Source organism: Colossoma macropomum, unplaced genomic scaffold (assembly GCF_904425465.1).
Source record: "Colossoma macropomum unplaced genomic scaffold, Colossoma_macropomum, whole genome shotgun sequence".
Taxonomy (NCBI): Eukaryota; Metazoa; Chordata; class Actinopteri; order Characiformes; family Serrasalmidae; genus Colossoma; species Colossoma macropomum.
Genome location: NW_023495261.1, coordinates 33,540 through 48,958, shown reverse-complemented (window position 1 = coordinate 48,958; position 15,419 = coordinate 33,540). Strand labels below are relative to the sequence as shown.

General features: G+C 37.9%; 1 protein-coding gene across 1 annotated transcript in view; it reads left to right on the top strand.

The window, feature by feature from the left end:
- Positions 1-1,358: 1,358 nt before the first annotated feature.
- LOC118801317 (NACHT, LRR and PYD domains-containing protein 3-like) overlaps positions 1,359-15,419 on the top strand; it is a gene marked incomplete at its 3' end in the record, with an annotated part of 38,598 nt that continues 24,537 nt past the window's right edge. The window contains exons 1-6 of the mRNA XM_036561573.1: positions 1,359-1,497; positions 9,381-10,657; positions 10,703-11,178; positions 11,660-11,833; positions 12,932-13,105; positions 14,877-15,050. Of these exons, the coding sequence (XP_036417466.1) occupies positions 1,359-1,497; positions 9,381-10,657; positions 10,703-11,178; positions 11,660-11,833; positions 12,932-13,105; positions 14,877-15,050 (2,414 nt within the window). The remainder of the gene's footprint in view (positions 1,498-9,380; positions 10,658-10,702; positions 11,179-11,659; positions 11,834-12,931; positions 13,106-14,876; positions 15,051-15,419) is intronic.

Sequence of the window (15,419 nt, the reverse complement as noted above, 5' to 3'; positions counted from 1 at the left end):
TGACTGTGGTGCGAGAAAAGTGGCTATAACTGACCTAAAGGTTAAAGCAGAGCAAATTAATCCTGTGTTTTTGTTTATATTTTTAGCCTATAGTTGCACGTTAGCACATACTGAGACATATTTACAGCCAACACGGTAAAAGGGACATAAAATGTTGTGGCTCCCAGGGTGGTTTCATGTTTGTTGAAAGGACAAAATGGCTCTTCTTAACATTTCAGTTGTGACCCCTGAGCTAAGCCTGCTTGTAAGGCGTGATCAGTGTGTGACCATTTGCTCGAACTGTCCGTGGCTCAGTCATTACTGCACAGTCGCCACCATCTCAGTTAACGGCCGCGTTCTGTGGTTCACATTTTGCGTGGAAAATTTTCACAATAGCAACACAAAATTTTGTAGGCACTACAGCTATTAGCTACATTTCACAAAACTGTAATGGCTACTTCTATTAGCTACAAAATTGGTAGTTAGCTACAAAAAGTAGTGCGCTACTTAGCTACTCCCCCATCCCTGATTCTGGGACAAGCTGTCCTGATCAGTCAAGAACCAGAAGTAGCAGATGGATGACTGTAGGAAGATAGAATGTTTGGTAAAGGTTTAAAATACTAACCTCAACAACTGAAACACATACAGGCATATCGCTCACTAATTGCATTTGGATTGAGAAGAATTCAAGCCTCTCAAATCCAGTAAACTTGCTGCTTCCATAATTTTTTGTTCCTAGCATCTTCTGGGCTTATGTGGTCAGCAAGGAGCAGAGTGGACAAAATAAACATCTTAATTGTTGTGTAAGAAAAGTGTTACTAACTTGAGTGAAGGCAGAAATACTCTCAGTTAAATAATACTGTTTTTACTGTGTGTAAAGGTATTCAGTCAACATTTGTACTTGCGTACTTGCTTTTAAACTAAATAAGTATCAGAGGTAAAGTGTTTGAAGTTATTATATAAAAGATATACAATATTATATTGTATAATATATATATTATATATTATGCAAAAGATACACAATGTGGACCAAAGAGAATCTATTTTTGTTCACTTTTTCAGCAAAACTATTTCTATGTGTAGTTTTATGTACTAGATTTACTCTGTTATGTAGCTCCATGTTTATAGAGAGTCAGTTGGATGACACTGAGTTGGTTCACTCGGCAGCAGACTCGCCCAGGCACCTGAGCATGCATTTCCTCCTGAGATGACAAGCTAATCCTGTCCAACCGGTTTAAAGTCCAGTCTTTAGGAACATCTGTTTGGTGAAGAGACAGTCATAAATAACTTCTAGAGAAAAAGCAGAAAGATAATTACTGAAGTCAGAACAGCCTGAGTTTACTTTCTGGCTTGATGACCAAAGTTCTTTTCTTCAGAAGATGGAAGTTCAGACTCCAGATCACGGAGCTTCTGTCCAGGCCAGCATCACAGCTCAGACAGGAGGAACCGCCTGTGCTCCTGTGATCAATGGAAACACTGTTCAAGGATCACTGACGATTATAAACAACATATATGGAGGTGAGTGATAAAGTCTGAGAAGTCTGAGTTTTTAAATTTAAGAGTCTGTTTATATTAAAAATTTATCAGAACCTGTATTTCACAGAGATGGGTTTAAATTATACATTGAGATGGAGCACAGATCAGTTCAACTGATTACATAGCATACTGTGTATGTACTTGAGTAAATTTTTCCTTGTAATGGTACTTTTTGAGTAGAAATAAATCATAGTACTTTTAGTTTTACTTGAGTAAATGTCTAAGTTAAAAAAAAAAATCTATAACTAAATCTAAAGAAAACTGAAATACTGATTCTTGATTCATAAACCATTGAATCCTTTTTTATGGTGCACTGCTATGACAGTAGTTGTTAAACTACATTCTTTCAAGGGAAATATTTAGCATAGCTTCAGGCTGCTTACATCATAAACACAATTTATTACTGTAAGCGTGCATTTTGTGCTGGTGATTTTCTGTATTTCAATCAATCTAATCAGTCTAATCATATTGATAAGCTAAATTTGACTTAAGTTTTTTTAGTAAAAGAAGAAAATAGGCAAACTAATGAAAAAAAACAATTGTGTAAAATGTTCACCATCAACTGTCTGCTTTAGTAGTAAAATACTTTTCTGCTTTAGTTTTGTTCATACAGGTTATTCAAATTGATATACAGTTAATATATTGTATACAAAAAAGGGACTCAGTGTAATTACTTGCATAGTTGAAACCAGTGAAAATAATGAATTGCATTGATTCATGAAATAAACTGATTTATTCTTACTTTAATATTTTCTTTTTGTAAAACTTGGATCAAGTAGACCCTCAATAGATTGTGAAAAGATTTTATTTAGACATGTAGAGGAATGATTGTTTTATTCTGTTTGAATGTTTTGTTGATAGTCTACAATGAAAAAAAGTTCAGTTTCCTGTTACATCAAACTGAGGAGTCCACCCTCCCCTGAGACTGAGACCAAGTCCAAATGATGTTGAGACCACAGAGACTGTTAATTTATGCTCTCTAGCTTTACTACAGTACTGACAAACATCCTAAGCTAAAGCATACTGTAACAGCAGATGTGAAAAATGTTTATGGACCTTTTATATCTTACATTTGAGAAAGTAGACAGATCACAGATCACTGCCAAATAATAATAATAATAATAGAGCAATTTTTTCTTTTTTCTTTAACATGCAGTATGAAATAAGTAGTAAAATTGCATAAATACTATGCAGGTGACAATGCAGTGGTGTATATCACATCAAGTGAATGAACTGAGTGACTATACACTGTAAATTATAACGTGCTGTGCAATATGAAATCTTATTGATGTATGAACAAAGTGACAGCGCAATGTGCAATATTTATGGATGTGTAAACAAAGTGGCAGTGCATAATATTATGAGTAGACAGATATGATGTAATGTCCAGCCAGTGCTCAGTGAGCCTGTGCTGTCCATGGCTCATTATACAGTAATGTCCCACCACAGTGATGGAGTTTTTCAGTGTGATCACAGTTGGTACAAACAATCTCCTGTGCCGTTCCTTGCTACAGTGGAGCTGAATGAGTCTGTTACTGAAAGTGCTTCACTGTCTGACCAGTCGGTCATAGAGGGAGTATGATGTATTGTCCAGAATGGCAATGAGTTTATAAAGTGACCTCCTTTCCACCACCACCTCAAAACCATCCAGTGAGCAGCCCAAGACTGAGTCAGCCTTTTTTTAATCTCCCCCTCTGATGCTGCCACCCCAGCAGACTGCTGCAAAGAAGACAGCACCCACAAAACTGGTAGAAGGCCGCCAACGTCTTGCTACACACATTAAAGGAACTGAGCCTTCTCAGACAGTAGAGTCTGCTCATCCCCTTCTCCTCTTTCTCCTGAAGTCCACCACCATCTCCTTAGTCTTGGCCACATCGAGTAGCAGACGGTTCCTCATACACCACTCAAGAAAGCTTTCCACATGGTTTCTAAATTCTCATCATCCTGCCCATCCCTAATGCACCCAACCACCACAGAGTTGTCAGAAAATTTCTGAAGGTGGCAGAAGTCCAACCTGTACTGGAAGTCAGTCATGTACAGGGTGAAGAGGAAGGAGGAGAGCACAGTTCTCTGCTGTGCTCCAATGCTACTGACCAGACGATCTGGCCAGCAGGTTCCCAGCCACACATACTGGGGTCTTCCAGACAGGTAGTCTGAGACCCATGCAATCCTGGACTTGTCCATCGCATTTTAGCCATTTTCTCCTCCAGCATGAGAGGTTGATGGTATTGAATGCACTTGAGAAGTCAAAGAAAGTGATTCTCACTATGTTGTTGTTCTAGTCCAAATGGGAATGTGCCTTTTATAGTAAATAAATAACAGTATTGTCCACGCAAACATGCTGTTGATAAGCAAACTGCAGGGGGTCCAAGTCTCTCCAGGACCTTCATGATGTGGGATGTAAGGGCCACTGGTCTGTAGTCATTGAAAGAGGAGAGAGATGACTTCTTTGGAACAGAAACCAGGCAGGGTGTTTTCCACAACACTAGCTCATGCCCTTGTTTAAGGCTCAGTTGAAGAGATGCTGAAGAATCCCGCATAGCTGAGTGGAGCAATCCTTCAATACTTTCAGTCTGATCCCATCCGGTCCAGCAGCTTTGCTCATTTTCAGCTTCTCCAGCTATCTCTTCATCTGGCAGGTTGTCACCTCAAGGGAGGGCATGCAAGTCTTCAGACAATGGCTGTGGGGAGGGGTGTCAATAGGGGTGTGGAAGACATGCAGATTGTGAGGGAGTGGGGAGGGGGTTGGTGTTGCTGATGGAGGGGGATGGGGTAATGCTGAACCTGTTAAAGAATACATTCAGGTCATTGGCTGTGACCAAACTGCCCCACACAGTTTGTTGCTTAGTCTTGAAGCCAATGATCTTCATACAAGCCCACACTTGCTTTGCATTATTTTGCTGAAGTCTTCCCATCAGCTTCCTTCTGTAGGCCTTCCTATTCTCCCTCAACCTCACCCTCATCTCTTTCTGCAGGTTGAGGGATGATTTCTTATCCCTCAATCTAAAAGCCTTCTTCTTGTTCAACAATTCCTTCAGGTCCTTGGTGATCCTAGGTTTGTTGTTGCGACAACAACGCACCCACCTGGCTGGAACAATACTGTCCGTGCAGAAATTGATATACTCAGTGATGCAGTCTGTAATCATATTAATGTCTCCACCAGCTGATTCACACAAGACCATAAGACCTGCAGAGCCTCCTCTGCCTCAGGTGACCACCTCCTGATTGTCTTGTCACCAGTTGTCTTGAGCACAGACAGTATGTGGGAGTTAGTAAAACCAGGCTGTGATCCAATCTTCCCTGTGGAGGGAGGGCAGATGAACTGTAAGCATCCTTAACATTTGCATACAGAAGATCCATCACTCTGTTCTCCCTGGTTGCACATTTAGCAAACTGGTGGACCTTTGGTAAAGTGGTGGAGAGTTAAAAATGATTAAAATTCCCAGGGATCGCAATAAGAGTTCAGATGCCAAGTCTGAAGTCTCGCAATAGCCGAGAGTACTACATCACATGCCACTTCCATGTCAGCTGCTGGCGGGATGTAAACAATAACAATAATGGTTATCATGAATTCCGCTGGCAGATAGTAGAGATGTAAACCAACAGCATTGGGGCAACAGTGAATCTCCTTCACAGTAATATGTCCTGGATCTGTTATTCACTAACAGCACAACTCCTTCACCTTTCTTCATACCACTCCGATCAGTGTCTCTGTCCCCCATCATGATCTGATAGATGGTAACTGAAACGCTAGAGTCCAGAATAATAGAGCGAAGCCATGTCTTGGAGAAACACAGCACAACTGCAATACCAATACTTCTGCTGGATCCCGATCAGTGTGTTTAGTTTGTCCACCTTATTACTGAGATACCTCACGTTCCCCATGATGATGATGATGATGATGATGATGATGATGATGATGATATTTGCTTAAGCAAAAATATAGAAGCAAATATAAGCATATAAGCAAAAGCAGAATGACTGGTGGGTTTGTTAAGGCATGAGCACACTGAGTTAAAGCAAACTCTTTAATTGGTGTGGTTGACCAGCAGCATTTTTAGCAAAGCTGCTAACTTGACTACCTTATATATATATATATATGTAAAAGCATTACATGATTATTAGCTAACTATGCTACAAAACACCCAAATATGGAGCATTGGCTTGTCAATTTCCTCCATCATGTGTGTTCATGGTTATAATGTAGATGCTGCCTAATCCATTCACACAGCTGTAAGGCACTGGAATTAGATGAGAATACATGTGTTTACATATTTTAAACATGCTTGTTTTGTGAATAAATCACAATTAGTTACACTCACTGTGTTTAAATAAAGTTTGACCAGTGCAAATAAGTCAGTATTATTATTTCTCTTTTACAACTGATGCAGAAATTATAAACAATGCATGCATCCTGATACAATTTAGATTCTTGATGAGGTAGACTAAAGTCTAAATGGTTCAATTCTACACAAAAGTCAGGGCAGTATATGTCATCACCTCCCACCCAGTTTTCACCTGAGGCATCTAGATTTGTCACAAAATGTCTATCAGGGACTTACAGATACATTAATTCCTGTAAACAAACTAGCAACCCTGGGAAAGGGTTAACAGTGACTGGTAGTGCTTTTGTGTACTGCTGATAAAGTTAGTCAACTACCTAAGCTGAAACAGCAAAAAAAGCCTCAGAAGAGACTTAGGTGTCTTATTTTTTCAAGCAGTGTTTGAGATGATGGTGGTTTTGTTTTCTGGATCCTTCACATCCCAAAAACAAATGCCAGTTTCTTTCTGTTTATATGTTTAACTCCACAGGTCATGTTTCTAGTCTTCCAGACTGAAACACTGACTTTTATCATCTTTAAATATCTGTTTAGCTGTGGATCATCTTTAACCACTGTAACGTGCAGAGTTCCTTGGTAAATAGACAAAAGCGCAGTTTGGTTGGAGAGTTACTTTAAACATTTATTCAAATTACTGATTAACTGTTACAAAATATAACTGTAACCTAAATCAAAGCTTTGATATATTAAAGTAAAGCAATCTCCTTGTAAAGTCAAATTATTAAATGAAAACTAGAAAAAAAAAAATCAAAAGCAGACTTTTTCATGAAGAATTTGACTTAACACAGGTTCAAAAGGAGAGCTGCACTGTTTTTTGAAACAAAATGAAAATTATAGGTGACCTTATTATCTGTGCTTACACTGAGACTAAATGCTTGGAGAGTGAAAGTGTACAGTTGTCCAGTTTATTGCTTTCAAGAGCTATGCAAATGTAATATAGTTAACACTATACTGAACTCCTTTGCCTTATTTATCGTATCTGTTGCTTGCCATAGCAGAAGACTAGAAATCTTTTTTTAAGACCTCAACAATAACTGTAAATAGAGAGACCCTTAAAACTTTCAACCAATCATTCAAAAACTACTGAAGAAAAACATCATGTAACAGAATACATTACACTTCCTAGCCATGTTTATGTATTGTTAATATAATTAACAGCAGTACTCATACGTTAACACACAACCAGTTCTTATAATGGGTTCATAGTAGGCCTATAAATAATAATCAAAATATATGTTGATAATGCAAGCTTTTCTTTGGCACTGACAATATAATATGATATGAACACAACTTACAGTATTATTTTAACCATTTATGATGTATAATAAATGTATAATGCAGTTTTATATATCTGTATAACCTTGTTTATAAAGTCTTATGAATGTTATAGTGTGTTATAAATGTATTTATAAATTCTTATGGATGTGGAATTTGTAGAGATTGTTACTAAGTTCTGAATTTCTCTTTATCTCCCCTCCAGCTCAAGAAGTTTCCACTTCCAGCAGGAGCTCAGCTCAGGCTGAAGGCTCCCCTGGTACTTTTGTTCTCACTGAAGGTAAGTCTGAATGTCTTTCTGTAAAACCCTGTTTCCAGAAAAAATGGGACACTTTGTAAAATGCAGTAAAAACATGACTCTTTGTTGAACTTTTCTAAACCTAGATTCTCTTGACTTTTATCTAACTGACAGAAGTACAAATATTTCCAGTATTTTCACTGACTAACTTCTTTGTATTTTGTAAACATATCTATTGCTCTAAAATCCGAGTATGTGCCTCTGCACCAATGGAACTTTCACATATATGAAAGTTGCTCATGCCGTGGGCACTGATGCACCCCCATACTATGGCAGATGTTGGCTATTGCACCTTTTGCTGGTAGAAATCTGGAAGGTCCCTTTCGTCTGGAAGGTCCCATGGGGCACCCAAAGGACACAGAGAACTCAACATGTTTAAAACCAAAGTTTTTCCCAAAAACAAACTGAAACATGGACTCATCTCATCACAGGACACATTTTCCTCTGTCTTTCAGACCATCTGAGTTCAGCTCAGGCCCAGAGAATTTGGCAGGGTTTCTGTATAATTGATGAAGGATAAATGACAAAGCCATACAAGTTGCATTTTTTGATGCAGCAATGGACTGTGTTAAGTGACAGCAGTTTTCTGAAGTACTCCTGAGCCCGTGTGGCTATATTTAACACAGCCTTCTGAGGGCTCGAAGATCACACACATTTAACAATGGTTTTGGGCCTTGCTCTACATGAATTGAGATTTCTCTGGATTTCCTGAAACTTTTCACAATATTATGTACGATCAATGGTGAAAGACCTAAATTCTTTGCAATCTTATGTTGAGAAATGTTGTGTATTGTTTAACAATTCTTTAATGAAGTTTCATACAAAGTGGTGAGCCACAACTCATCTTTGCTTGCAAAGAGAGCCTTTGGTGGGTGTTCCTTTTATACCCAATCATGATACCCTCACTTGTTACCAGTTCATCTGCTTATTGTGCAATGTTTCAAAATGGTGTAACTTTAATATTCTATAGACATTTCACTCTTATATTTACCAGGCAGGCAGTTTTGTTTAGCACCCAGGCTCTTTTACTATGCAGCCATGCTGTTGTAATACATGTACATTGTGTTTTGGCATTGTCTTGCTGAAATAAGCAAGGCCTTCCCTTAAAAAGACTAGATGGCAGCATATGTTGCTCCAAAACCTGTATATATCGTTCAGCATTAATGATGCCTTCACAGATGTCCAAGTCATCCATACCTTGTGCATTAATGCACCCCTATACCATTTGAACTGTGCGCTGATAGCAAGCTGGATGGTCCCTCTCCTCTTTAACCCTGAGGATGTGGCATTCATGATTTCCGAAAAGGAATTTTATACTTTGATTCATTGGACCACAGGACACATTTCCACTTCACGTCCATTTTAAATGACCTTGGGTCCAGAGAAGGGGTGGCATTTCTGGATCCTGTTATATATGGTTTCTCTTTTGCATGATAGAGTTCAACTTGAATTCGTGGACACAGAGATGAAAGGTGTTCACAGACAGTGGTTTTCAGAAATGTTCCTGAGTCTATGCAGTGATTTCCACTACAGAATCATATCTGTTTTTAATGCAGTGCTGTCTGAGAGCCCAAAGATCACGGTCATCCAGCATTGTTTGTCCCTTGCATACAGAGATTTCTCTGGATTATCTGAATCTTCTAATGTTATTATGTACCATAGATGATAAAATCCCCAAATTCTTTGGTATTGTACATTGAGAAACATTATTTTTGAATTGCTGCTCTATTTGCCATTCAGTCTTTCACAGAGTGGTGAACCACTCCTCATCTTTACTTCTGAAAGACTCAGCCCCTCTGAATTGCTCTTTATATGCCCAATTATGTTAGTAACCTTTTGCTAATCAACCTCATTAGTTGTGAACTTTACCAGTCTTTTCTTGCTCTGTACCAATGTTTCTGAATCGTTTCTGAATCTGAATATTTTTGCTCTTGTCTGTGTCTGCTTATCAGAAGACATCACTATGTGTAAACAAGCACACAAATCTGAACTGGAGAAGACATTTAGAAGTATAAATGAAGGGGTGTCACAAGATGGAAACTCTACACTTCTGAATAAGATTTACACAGAGCTCTACATCACAGAAGGTGGGAGTGGAGAGGTCAATAACGAACATGAGGTGAAGCAGACAGAAACATTCAGCAGGCGACCAAAACAAGAGACACCAATCGAATGCAATGACATCTTCAAACCCATACCTGGAAAAGACAAACCCATCAGAACTGTGCTGACAAGAGGAATCGCTGGAATTGGTAAAACAGTCTCTGTGCAGAAATTCATTCTGGACTGGGTTGAAGGAAAAGCAAATCAGGATGTTACCTTCATATTTCCACTTCCTTTTAGAGAGTTGAATTTGATAAAGGACAAAAATCTCAGTCTGATGGATCTTCTTCACCTCTTTTTTCCACCAATGAAACAATTTCGATTAAAAGACTTAATAGACTGTGCTGACTACACAGTCGTGTTCATCTTAGATGGTCTGGATGAGTGTCGACTTTCTCTGGATTTCAAGAAAAACAACATTTTATCTGATGTAACAGAATCAGTCTCAGTAGATGTGCTGCTGACAAACCTCATAAAGGGAAAGCTGCTGAGTTCTTCTCTTCTCTGGATAACAACTCGACCAGCAGCAGTCAATCAGATCCTTCTTCAGTATATTAACCAGGTAACCGAAATAAGAGGATTCAGTGACCCTCAGAAAGAGGAATACTTCAGGAAAAGGATCAGTGATCAGAGCCTTGCTGAAAAAATCATTACACACATAAAGTCATCAAGAAGCCTCTATATCATGTGCCACTTACCAGTCTTCTGCTGGATTTCAGCCACTGTGCTCAAGGAGATGTTGAGTGAAGCAGAGAGTGAAAAGATCCCAAAGACTCTGACTCAAATGTTCACATACTTCCTGAACTTCCAGATCAAACAGAGCAGCCAGAAATACAAAGTAAAATGTGACATTGATCCTCATCAGACAAGAAAGATGATTTTAGCATTGGGAAAACTGGCTTTCCAACAACTGGAAAATGGCAACCTGATCTTTTACGAGGAAGACCTGAGAGAGTGTGGCATTGATCTCATAGAAGTGTCAGTGTACTCAGGAGTCTGTACTCAGATCTTCAGAGAAGAGTCTGCACTGCACCTGGGGAAGGTTTTCAGCTTTATTCATCTGAGTGTTCAAGAATTTCTTTCTGCTTTATATGCATTTTTTACCTTTATATTTGACAGCAAAAATGTGCTGCTGGAAGAAGCTACTGGACTTTTTCGTTCCTTAAAACAGCCTGGAATGTCTGACTTTCTCAAGTGTGCAGTGGACAAGGCTTTAAAGAGTGAGAGTGGACATCTGGACCTTTTCCTCCGCTTCCTTCTTGGCCTCTCACTGGAGTCCAATCAGACTCTCATACGAAGGCTACTTCCACAAACAAGAAAGAGCTCAAACAGAAAAGAGCAAATAGTCAGGTATATCAAAAAGAAGCTCATGGAGAATCCCTCTGTAGACAAATCCATCAACCTGTTCCATTGTCTGAATGAACTGAATGATCATTCTCTAGTGCAGGAAGTACAAATGTACCTGAACACAAGAAGTGACAGACGTCTAAGCGGAGCTAAGCTCTCTCCTGCTCAGTGGTCAGCTCTAGTGTTCATTTTACTGAACTCAGAAGAGGAGTTGGATGAATTTGACCTGAGAAAATATGACCCATCAGAGGAATGTCTTCTGAGACTGCTGCCAGTGGTCAAAGCATCCAGAAAAGCAGTGTAAGTATTTACATTAATAAATATTTTACTGTGTCACTATTTGTAAAGACGGTAAGGACCATGCTAATAGGACATGCATGCTGTGAAAATATCGTCCTCTGAATGCTCTGTCTTAGGTGCATGCAGGTCTGTGCATCTCTGTTTTAAATTATTGTGCTCTTTTAGGCTGCATAATGTGAGATTGTCATATAACAATTGTAAAAGCATTGTTGTCTTTGCAGCCAGGTGCTAACTGATAAAAATCAGTGATCTGCCTATTTGGCTGTAAAGAAATCAGAATCTGATTCAGCCTTAAAAAAATCATGATCTGTTCACACCAGTAATAAAACCGAATCCATATTTGATATGCAGCCTCTGTCTGGACCGTCAGATCAGCATTCAGAAATTTATTTCAATCCAACTTAAAATTCATCATAATTCATCATAATATTGTTCTCTCCCTGATCTCCAACAATGACTCTGAAAAGCATTTCTCTTCCAGGCTGTGTGATTGTAATCTCACAGAGAAAAGCTGTGAAGATCTGGCCTCAGCTCTCAGTTCAAACTTCTCAAGTCTGAGAGAACTAGACCTGAGTAAAAATAAACTGCTGGATTCAGGAGCACAGGAGCTCTCCGCAGGACTGAAGAGTCCAAACTGTAAACTGGAGAAACTTAAGTAAGGTCATCACGTTCTCACTGTAGATTTAGGATCTCTGACACTACTGTATTTTACTTGTTTTCAGTGTTCTAGCTGAAATGCATAGTGTTGAACATCTACCATATATCCATTTAAAGGTAAGTTATCTCAATGTTTCTTTAGTTGTCAGTTAGCTGTATGAGTATTGGCACCCTCTGTGAAAATGGGTAATAAAAGACCATGAAAATATATCTTTGTGGATAATTAGCTTAATCTTGACATATAACTTTATATTTACATAATAACAAAACTAAGTTGAGTCAAGGCTGTTTATTTATATATGGCTTTGTACAACACAATCAGCTTTACAGAAAATCTGGGTCCAAGAGCAAGAGGAAGAAAATCAAGAAACTTTGAAAAAGGAGAACCCTTCATCCTCTGGTCAACACCAGATAAAATGAGAACAGAAATAATATGAACAGTGGATAAGATTTTCTATTGTATTAATATACAATATTTTATAAATTATATACAGTATTAAACATAAAAAAATAAATAAAATAAAAATTAAATAAATAGAAAGTAAAAACAGTCTGTCATTATACAGAAGTATCCAGTATCCAGTTAGAACCAATAACTACTGTTGGAGGTCTATGAGAGTAACAATAGAAATAGATCTATGAAAATCAGTCAGTTACATTCAAAATCAGTGACTACTGTTAAGAGTGCATCACAGTGAAAATGACTGTTACACCCAATAATGTCAATGATTATTATTAGAAGCCTATTATAATATGTGTCACAATTATTGCCATCCCTGGAAATTATTATGAGCAAAATGTAAATATGTTCCCATACATACATCACTTTCATAAAGTACTGTTAAGTGTCTAAAGTGTTATGAAATGTATGCACTTCAGAACTAGAGATCTGTTCAAAACTAAGGTGATACATTTCCACTATTATCACTGTCAGTATTCACAATGGGGGCAATTTTGTGTATTTTCTATTTATTTGATATTATGGAAAAACACACACAGCACAAAATAAAACACAGAACAAGTTTGGAACCAATTCATACTGTGAGATTAAAGCCTGTGTGTGTTGAGCTGTAAGTGATTTTCTTCTTCTCTTCAGGCTGACTGACTGCAGTATTACACATGAAGGCTGTGCTGGTCTAGTTAAAGCTCTGAAATCAAACCCCTCACACCTGAGAGCGCTGAACCTAAACTGGAATAAAGCTAGAGATTCAGGAGCAAAGGAGCTATCTGATCTACTGAAGGATCCACACTGTAAACTTGAGAAACTACAGTGAGTTACTGACTTAATGTCTCTATACTTTTCAGTCCAGACCAATGTGTAAAGGTTTTTGATAGCTCTGCCAAAAAACTAGAGCAATCCTCTTAAAATTACTTTTTTTTTAATTTTCTATGTGAAAAATCAGTAAATACATCCTCTACAGAGACTACACTTCTGCACATTTTAATACACATTTACTAAAACATAACTAATTAGTTAAATTCAGCAACAAATAAGAACTGTGAACTAAAAGTTTATATTTATGTTTGTTCCTTGTAGCTTATTTTGCAGTTAGGTACATATTATTATAATAGTAAGGGATTCTTGACAGCTACACATCTTTTCAAACCCATAGTGCTGAATTGTCTTCACACAGTTTATTTAATAAACTTCCACTGTGTTTATTCACTTCAAATTTGCACACATGATTTCTTTTGCACTTTGTATGTTTTCAAAAGCATTAACAAAGATATATTTAAAAAATAATACAAGATTTCTCTGTAATCATAAAGAAGGTAAGAAAGAATCCAAAAGTCTCTTGAAAAAAACTGCAGGCTGAGCAAGACCACCCACAGTGAAGTACAACAGTGGATGCATCATGATATGGGCCTGTCTCTCTGCAAATGGTGCAAACATTGCACTTCATTGAAGAATACATGAATGATGTACCAGGGCATATTATATGAGAATTTAATCTTATTGGCCAAGAAATGGGAGAAGATGCTAAGCTGCTTAACCCACACAGACATGGGGAGAACATGCAAACTCCACACAGAAAGGACCCTGGCTCCATGGCCAGGAATCAAACCCAGGCCCTGCTTAACGTGAAGCAACAGCACTACCCACTACACCACGATGCTGCCCTATAATAATGACAGAGGACTCTAAATTATATCCAAGCACTGGTTATCTGTAAAAACCCAACCACCTCCAGAGCTCATTCCTTTTGGCTCCAGAGGATCTGAGAAATTACCATCAGGTGGGATAAAGGTGACATGCACAGCCATTTCCATTATCATTTGTGAGGGTCTCTTGCAACCCTCCTTTGAAAATCTCTTCTCCTTCCCCATAGAGAAAACAGTCCCAGCTGTAAATCCAACAGGAATCCAAAAAGATTTCTCTTTAGCAAGCAGAACCACCATGGTGGGAATGATTCTGCCAGTTTAAAGATACTGAACTTCCAAAATAAACACTGATTCATAACTGCCACCAACTGCAAAGTTTTGGTGAGAAGGACAGAAATTGCTGATAAGCTGAGGGACAGTTGAAGCGGTCTGTCATATTACCAGCAAGAGATCCTTGAGCTCTTTTTTTTTTTATAGTTGAACAACAAAATCAGATTTCCAGATCAATGGAATTTCATGTGTATCCAATGAAAGATTAAAAATATAAGTTACAGGTGCTACAATAACATCAGACACTAGCTTTTAAAACAATGTATCTATATTATCACGTCCTGCTGATTTATTTGTTTAAAAGCTTAAGAGCTTTACGCACTTCAGAACTAATGATATCTTTAAAACTAAGTGACTTTGTTTGTGAATTTACAATATGATGACTGTCAGTATTCACAGAGTTAAATATCAGAGTTTCAAGATATAATGCATCAAATAAAGATCAAGTAAAAGTAAGTGTGTGGGGGCAATTTTATGTTTTTTCTACTGTTTTGATATCAGTGCAGACACACAGCAGAAAGTGAAACAGAAGTTTGGAACTGTTTCATACTGTAAGATTAAATTCTATGTGTGTTGCTGTAAATGAGTTTTTCTTCGTGTCTTTGCAGGTTGTCTGACTGCAGTATTACAACTGAAGGCTGTGCTGATCTGGTTAAAGCTCTGAAGTCAAACCCCTCACACCTGAAAGAGCTGAATCTGAACTACAATAAACCAGGAGATTCAGGAGCAAAGGAGCTATCTGATCTACTGAAGGATCCATATTGTAAACTCGAGAAACTACAGTGAGTTATTGATTTACTGTCTCTATACATTCCAGTCCAGACCAACTTGAAAAAATTTGATATCTCTGCCCAAAAAAATATGACACCCCTGTTTAAATCACATTCCATTTTGTTCATTTTTTTAATGTGAAAATCAGTTAATACATCCTCTATAGAGAACACACTTATGCACATTTAAATACACATTTACTGAAAATAAAACATAAATCCAATTAGTTAAATTCAGCAACAAAGGGAAACTGTGAACTAAAAGTTAATATTTATGGTTTTTCCTTGTTGCTTATTTTGCAATTAGGTGTGTATATATTAGTAAGGGCTTCTTGACAGCTACACATCCTTTCTGACCCATAGTGCTGAGTCGTCTTCTCA